At 42.2% G+C, this 7979-nt stretch overlaps 1 protein-coding gene across 1 annotated transcript in view; it reads right to left on the bottom strand.

Moving 5' to 3' along the window:
- Nucleotides 1-321: 321 nt before the first annotated feature.
- LOC123984362 (striatin-like) overlaps nt 322-7979 on the bottom strand; it is a 29630-nt gene continuing 21972 nt past the window's right edge. Inside the window, exons 8-17 of the mRNA XM_046071211.1 lie at nt 7067-7177; nt 5706-5849; nt 5437-5573; nt 4759-4934; nt 4066-4113; nt 3857-3978; nt 3600-3767; nt 3358-3498; nt 2621-2809; nt 322-1946 (exon numbers count right to left, since the gene is read on the bottom strand). Of these exons, the coding sequence (XP_045927167.1) occupies nt 1777-1946; nt 2621-2809; nt 3358-3498; nt 3600-3767; nt 3857-3978; nt 4066-4113; nt 4759-4934; nt 5437-5573; nt 5706-5849; nt 7067-7177 (1406 nt within the window). The 3' untranslated portion in view covers nt 322-1776. The remainder of the gene's footprint in view (nt 1947-2620; nt 2810-3357; nt 3499-3599; nt 3768-3856; nt 3979-4065; nt 4114-4758; nt 4935-5436; nt 5574-5705; nt 5850-7066; nt 7178-7979) is intronic.

The raw sequence follows: 7979 nt of genomic DNA, 5'->3' as shown, positions 1-7979 counted from the left end.
TATAGCTTCATAACTTGCCTGAGAATCATCATGTTTTTAAGTTTTCTTCAGTATCATAGTAATCCAGTGACGGTTGTCTGTGCATCCATGGATACAGTGCAAACAGGAGTTGGTAGTAGCCAATTTGGCATTGTTTTAATAGTGTCAATTTGCCAAAATGTAAATATAGGCTTAAAACAGGCTCACGTAGTCAGAGTGTAGCTCACTAAATCCATTGATGTGCTGTGTGTCAGATTGAAAACTCCTGATCGGCACTGATGACCACACTTGGTTTCTGCAAGTTGCAAACAACATTCACAAATGACCAACATCAGAGTCTAGTTAACATTTTACAGCAGGTTTTATTTTGAACATACTTTCATATACAAACCAGTGACTGAGAAAATGGCTCATTTGAAGCTGTACTCTACATGTACAACATCTTGATTGATTAGTTGTTTTTTTTTATTTTAATGCAGGATTGTTTCCTCCCTTCAGTTTACAGTAAACTGGAATTTGCAGGACATTTCTCCTCCCTGTCGGATGGTTAACTCATTATTTCAAACAGTCCTACAGTACTGCACTAATTTCCTGCTAAACACTGGACTACTGTAAATTTCTGGACATGATACATCACATTGTAGTCGAGCATGTCCACACAATTGGGGAAAACTACATACAGTACAAGCCATTCAATTCAAACAAGAGCAAACTGGCCAAAATCAATTAGTTATTCCTAAAATGGACACCCAGAACCAAGTTTGAATTGCAATTATATAACCAAGATGGTTTACTTTGGACACATATGTTTGTAATCTTACTTCAGAAGTGTACAATAAATTGAACCCAACAAACAGGCATTATATTTAATGTTCTGTGTCACTCTAACAGCTTTGCCCTGAAATGCACAAAATTGGTTCCCCAACCACACTTATCAAAAAGGAGCACTCAAACTCACGCTGCACAGTAAATTTTAAGACTGAATATATATTTTGTTTATTATAAGCATTTGTAATTTTACATCCAATGTTAAAATCGACAACATTGTGACAACCAGCTCCATTTCTCTGCCGTCCCCACCCTCCCTGTTCCCCAAAACAAGCTTGTTAAAATAACGTTTTTCAAGACCTTTTTAAAGCAAAGGCACATTTGTTAACACGTGTTTTAAAAAGGAAAATAAAGGCAGGCCAGCAAGCAGAGTCAGTCTGGGAAGCAGAGAAGCAGAAGTGAGAGGCTTCCACGACAGCTCCAGCGAGCCTTCAGTAACCCACATTTCTAGAACACCACTACACAAAACCTGACTTGGAGTAAAGGGCCCGAACCTGGTTGGTCTGAGAGGGAAGGTCGAGGGCCAGAGGGATTAGGGATGAGCGTGAAGTCAAAGGGGCAGAAGACCGGCTTGAAACCTCATTTCTCCACTCCGCACTCTAACACTTGTCCTGAGCCTCCTAGCTACAGAGGTAAAGTTTTAGTCTGTCTGGGTGGGGGTGGGGGGTAGGGGGTGGGGGGTGGGGGGCGCTGTGGAGGGCCACACCCAGGCCTGCCTGGATGGTAGATGGGGGACTGGAGAGCAGTTCTCCTCCTGACTGCCCTCCCTGCCGAACCTTTCTATGGAGAGTCAAGGCCCGTTTGAGGCTAGCGCTACATAGTCTACCAGTCCGACATGAAACCAGTGGGCTGTGAGAGGTGGGACTGGACCCATGCCTGAAGGTCCTTCCCCTCCTGTGTCTCTATTGGTCCCTGATCATGGGAGGCTGAGTCAGCGAGCAGGGCTGCAGGGAGAGACGCAGCTCCACGTCATACGAACACTTTGGCGAGCGCGTCCGCCCCGGCGCTAGCGATGTAGCATTTAGACGGATGAAACGCCACATCGTGGATCGACTCCTCAGACTTCTTTCTGTGAGCCGTGAACTCTTGGATGCAGGTTTTACTCTCCAGGTTCCACAGACGGATAGAGCAGTCATGACCTGCAGAGAGGATGACGAGTTACAAGTGGTTACAAGGCGAACAGCAAATCAAAAGGAAGTGTGAGCATGAACCAGTCTCAAACAAGACTTGACTTTGTAGCACACAGGGTGGCAATATGGCGTCTGGAGAAACACTTCAGACATAGATTTGAAATATCATAGAATGGTTTTACTTTTAAGTGGTTGTTTGTAGTAGCAGTGTTTAGGAGAATAACGCACAAGTGGATCTGAAAAGTGGTGCCAGCCTTCATTTTGGCTACTGATGAGTGCTTACAATAAATCAGACTAACCCAGTGTTTAATCAGTGGCATTGTCCTTTTTAAAGCAAGTTCCCTGTCCCATTTAGATCATCTGTGACTGAATGAGTCTCCTCTTTTACACACCTGCTGCAAAAACCTATAATACTGCTACTGTTACACAGTAACTGTACACATATTGTACTTCCAAGTATAAAGTTTTTCAAGATTGTGAAAGCTGTATATGTTCTCATAGGTTCAGATGCACAGTGGCAGGCAATAAAACCTCACCACATCAACACTTGGATAATAACTATAATGTTATTGAGAAAGAAGTTATGATAATTCACAGTCATTGCTGACTTTCACATATCCTGCTACACAGTCAGTCACTGCCAGATTGGCACAAAGAGACACACTGGTTACAAAGGTACTTACTGCCTGACATGAGATAAAGTCCATTAGGGTCTACGGCTAAGCTTGTGACGGCATCCAGGTGAGCCACCATGGAGTGAATCAGCTTCCCACTGTTGTTGTCAAAGAACTTGATGTGTCTGTCCTCCTGCGCGGTGATGGTGATGGGAAGAGTCGGGTGGCTGAGGACCTTATTGATCTGACAGGGAGTGCCTGGGTAAAAACAGACGAGCGCATTAGACAACACACAGCAGGAGAGGGAATTTAGACCAAATGAATGGACAGGCAATCTGAATTAAATCTGATTGGTGGAAACATTATGTTCTATGTGTGGATGTTAAGCATGTTAAAACTAGGGTTTTTTTTTAAGTAGTGTGGCAACACCTCACCTGAGTATGCTGTTACTTGCTGATAAACAATTTAGTAACTAAATATTTTGATATGCACAAAGGTCTCGTTACTGAAGTACAAACTAAATGGGAATTCAATCAAATCCAAATATAGATGTACTAAAAGAGAAAAAAACATTGGGGATTGTGGATAACAACATGTGTCTGCTTATGAATTACTTTCCTACAGCTGCCACTAGATGCTACTCAAGAGCCATAATTTCTAATGGCACTCTACCTCAACACTGTGACTGAATTCAATAAGCATTGTATCTGAATGTATTTCAGCCTAGAAATCAATGGCTAATTTTACTGATCAGAGGTCTAAATGCTGTTTTTTAGTTCATCCAGCCTTTCAGCTGGCAGACGTACCCGGCTCCAGATTGGACTCCAGACTAAGGACTTGCTGGCGCGTCTCCATGTTGAAGAGGCCAATCTGCCCATTTGTGAAGGATGTGACCAGGTGGGCTGGATCACTACACACCAGGTCTACTGAGGAGGGAACTCCTAGGTCTTGAACACAGGACAGATCCAGTTAAGTTATGTTAATTATTCAGTTAAAGCAAATATTTAGAAAAAGAAAGAAGTCATGGCAGTAAGCTTCAAGTTAGTACTTTTGTCTTCGTTGAATACTGCGAGGGCGGGGGAGGTTGTGTTGGCGTCCCACAGTCTCACGGTCCCGTCTGCCGAGCAGGAGAGGAGGCGCTGGTGTGCGCTGCTGTACACCAAACCCCACACTGAGTCAGTGTGCCCACACAAGGCTCCACGCAGCATTGATGGGTCTGCCACAGGAAACAAACAACAACCCAATTCAGTTACTATGGTATGATTTGAAAACATCAGATTGAAACAAAACATGCGGCACCGTTACCGTAGGAGTCGTAGGGGTCGATGTTGGGATTGGGGGTGTTCCAGCACTGTATAGTCCCGTCAACCCCTCCGCTGAAACACTGCTCCCCTGTACTGCTCATCACCACACTCAGTACAGCCCCCCTGTGGTTTAAATAATGATGAATTATCAAAACATCTAAATTAAACAAAAACAAACAAATTGTTTTTATTCATGTGCAGTGTTTTTACCTGTGAGCCCTGAAAGTGTAGATCGGTTCAACATCTAAAGATGCACTCCTGTGGACAAACAATGTGTTCATTAATGTAATGTACAAAACAAAACAGCAGTGCAAACTGAATGTGTCAAAGATTCAAAATTATTGTCGTTAAATTTTTACAAAGCCATAAATGGATGTAAAATTTGCTGCCAGTAATCTATTAGTTGCACATACTGTACTGTTTTATTATCTTATTAAAGTGACTTCAGCCTCTGAGAATAAACACATCACATTACTCCAGACTGTGTGTGGGCTGTAGAGTTGTGACCTGACATTAACGGGTCTTGTGGAGTCAGAGTGTTGTCAGTTCTTTGTCACATGGGGACAGTTTCCTGTAACTAAACCGTGTGACAGTACAACAACAAAAGGCCAGCTATCCTCCTTATGGGATTGTAATCAACTACAGAGCTTTTATTACTAATGATGCTCACTCTGCTGCCTCAGGTACAAAGACTGAACCAAACACACTACTGTCTGAGTGTTAGTGTATCTAACAACAGATAAGGGAGGAATGGACAGCTATTCAATAAAACAGCAAAGTTGTTCATTTAGCACCTTTTGGCTGAATAAAAAAATGAAACCAACAGTAGGAATCAGTGAGAACTCGGCCTGTGTTGTACTGCGAGTGTTTGGAGGAGTTCAGCTTGCATGGAGACGTTCTTACTTTTTGGCAGGAGCGGTCTTTTGTAGGTTCCACATTTTGAGCGTGTGGTCCTCTGAAGCAGTAATCAGGACGGGCTCCACAGGGTGAAAGGCCAGAGCTCGAATCCCATCAAAATGGCTCCGCAGAGTGAATTTGGGGTTCCATGTTTTTCTCATGGCATCCTTATTGTTGCCAATCTGAAGAGATGCAACATTCAATTGTTAGCAGCTTTATTACATATAATCTGTACTAAAATGAACTGCAGATGCAGCAGAATGAAAACAGTGATTAAAGCTAAAAGTTAGTGTGTTTCTGTCATTTCAGGGTGCAGTTGTCTACTGTAAATAAAATTATTTTGTGAAGAAAAAAGTTTTATGACTTTTCTTTAATGTCATTTCTTCATTAATGCCGGATCTTTGTATGTCTTAATAATAATAATAATTGATGATGCTATCGAACTATAATCAGGCTAGCTTAAAAAAAAAAAATAATCATGCTACAACCTGCAGGGTTATGTTTTTATAAACAGGTGTTTGAGACACAAATGCCAAGTTTTCATATTGTAATTGTAAGACTTGGTAGATTTGCTGCGGATAAGAGGAGGAAGGTGGGATGATCCAATGAGAACATTAACAGAAAGTTTTCCCCAGAGAAATGGTCCTACTGCTCTTAAAATCTATTCTGCCTCTTCACACTTACATCATATGCCAGACTGTCGGCCTCGTTGGCCACAGTGAGTCCAGCAAGCTCCCCCAGGCCCAGCTCGCTCTCCATGGCCTCGTCTGTGCCCATAATGAACGACTTCCCTGAGGTGGGCGGGAAGGTCATCGCATCAACTGGGGAAAGAACAAATAACTAAATATACAACCACAGTCGACGCAGTTAGCCAGGGATGAAGGGAATTTAAGACAGTCTAACAAACAAACAGAGTTGATCGCTACAATCTACTGGTGACTTTGCTGGAGCACCTTCGTCCGTTCGGTTCCCCTCGTGCTCGTTGAACCGGGCCATGTTGGGCCGCGACTGGGGTGCGGATGGAGGCTGCATGTGGGACAAATCTTCTGCATCTCTCAGGTTAGCCAGCATATCCTGCAGCTTGGACCGGTTTGGCCCTGTTTAACAAGCCAGGGCAACAGTGTTACCAAACATACATACAGTGATGGAGAGCAGATTGGGGGGGAGGAAATATATATAAAAAAAGAGAACACAGAATATGTAAGGAAAGCAGCACTGAAAGGAAAGAAAGTAAATTAATAAATGATAGTATGTAAAAGAAGAGAAAATGAAATGAAGTCAGCACCAGAGTCCTTGTTAGATGAATAGAAGAGGTAGAAAAGCTGTTGTGACACATTTATCATCTTTACGATGTGTGAGACATGGGCTATGAGGATTTTTTGAGGTGTCTTAGGCAGAATCATTTAGTCGACCAATTACAAAAATTCAAGCATTTTCACACATGTGCGCACCTAGAATAAAACCTTTACTCTGGTGCACAGAAATTCAGAATAAAAAAGGCACAAGTGCCTTAAGAAAATCCCTAACTGATCTTCTCCACACACACACTCACAAAAGTGGTAACAAACCGGCACAGCGTGAAGACCAAAAATAGAAAGCCAAGTGTAAAAAAGTGGTGTTGCAATCAAATGAAGAACAAAGTGAGACGAACTGAGTGGTTGATCTCACGATTCAATCAGAGTAGAAAAAAAAAACAATAACTTGTTTTAAACAGCAGTAATACAGAGCTTGGGCCTCATAAATGTAAAATCTAAGAGCTCTCAGCCACTGAATGAGGCCACATCTGAAGTGGGCTGTTATTCTGAGAGAAGTAGTATTCAGCTGAGTCACTGAAAAAGCTTTTAATTACTATCAATTTATAACAGAAGCAAAACGACTTGTCGCTGTAGTATCATGGACAGGTGAGAATGAAGATGGTAATAATTATGTTATTATGACTGGAGGAGATACCGACGTAAAAAACAGAAGACTGTGGAGGCTAGTGCTGATATTTGACAGGTTGGTGATGATGTGAAAAGAAATTACAACATTCAAACGGGACAGAAAAACATGCATCAAGCATTACAGTTTATTTGAGTAGGAACATAAAGGTGACAGATTTTGTCTGCTCAGCATGTTGACTAGATGACAGAGGAGACATTCAGTATGAAATGACAGAGAAAGGGGGCATAATAAGGAGCAGCTAAAGAAGGAGATGAGAAAAATAGCAAAGATGTTTTTGTTTTTGATTTTAGGCCTTTTGGCTGAACTCAAGAAAGTCAGGCTCTACAGAGAGAGGAGTAGGAGGGAGGCAGCAGCGCCTGACAGGACTTACTCTTCACCCCCTTTTTCCCCTTGCGCTCCTTTTTGTACTGCTCCTTGAGTTTGGTTATCAGGCCCGGGTCCACGTCCCAGGCCTCAGAAATGGGACCTTGCTCGTCCTTCTCTACACATGGGGAACAAAACGAGACCAAGAGGCTGTTGAGGAACTGCCCTGGTCGAGGCCCAAGAGGCCTGGCAGGGTAGGTAAGATGCAAAGACCTAACTCAGAATCTCCTGGAGGTTTCTCCTGCCTATTAGTAGGTCTTTAGGACCTGAGAATAGTATCTTTTTCTTTAAGCAGGCCAGTACCACCTTAGGGATGTTAGACTCATTATAATCAAGAGCAGCATTTACATCCATCTCGTTTAATCTTTTTAAGATGTCTTTTATATTGGACAAAGTGATAATGGCGGTGGGGGAGTTAATGACATGTGGGGAGTTCTTTCATTTGAACGTTTGGATTCTGAGTCACGACAAATATAATCATAAAATCCTCATCGCAAAATTCTTCGGTATAATCAAATTATTGTAAACACGTGACTCAAACCCATGTTCAAAAACAAAGAAACGCCTCAGCATGACAACAAGCCCATTTTCCCCGACTTTAGTCTAAGGACCAAGGGAATCATGTTGATTCGACGACACACAGGAGTGGAAGAGACATTGTGGTCACAGGTTGGCTATGGGAACACACAGTGGAAGAGATCACAAACTATGGGTTAAACAGAGAAACTCCAAACATCATGATTTATGACCACAGAATGATATATGAATGACGAGTGCTCCGTGAACACTCAGCAAACTGAGAAAAAGTCACATTTAGAGAAACAGTCAAATTACAAAATTACAGCATAAAATATTTAGCAATATTTTCAGTGCCTCTGAAACTTCTGTATTACATTTGTAGACAAAAATGAAACAAACTC

This window comes from Micropterus dolomieu, linkage group LG15, assembly GCF_021292245.1.
Source record: "Micropterus dolomieu isolate WLL.071019.BEF.003 ecotype Adirondacks linkage group LG15, ASM2129224v1, whole genome shotgun sequence".
NCBI lineage: Eukaryota > Metazoa > Chordata > Actinopteri > Centrarchiformes > Centrarchidae > Micropterus > Micropterus dolomieu.
The sequence above is the reverse complement of the archived record's forward strand: the minus strand, read 5'-3'. Positions and strand labels throughout refer to the sequence as shown.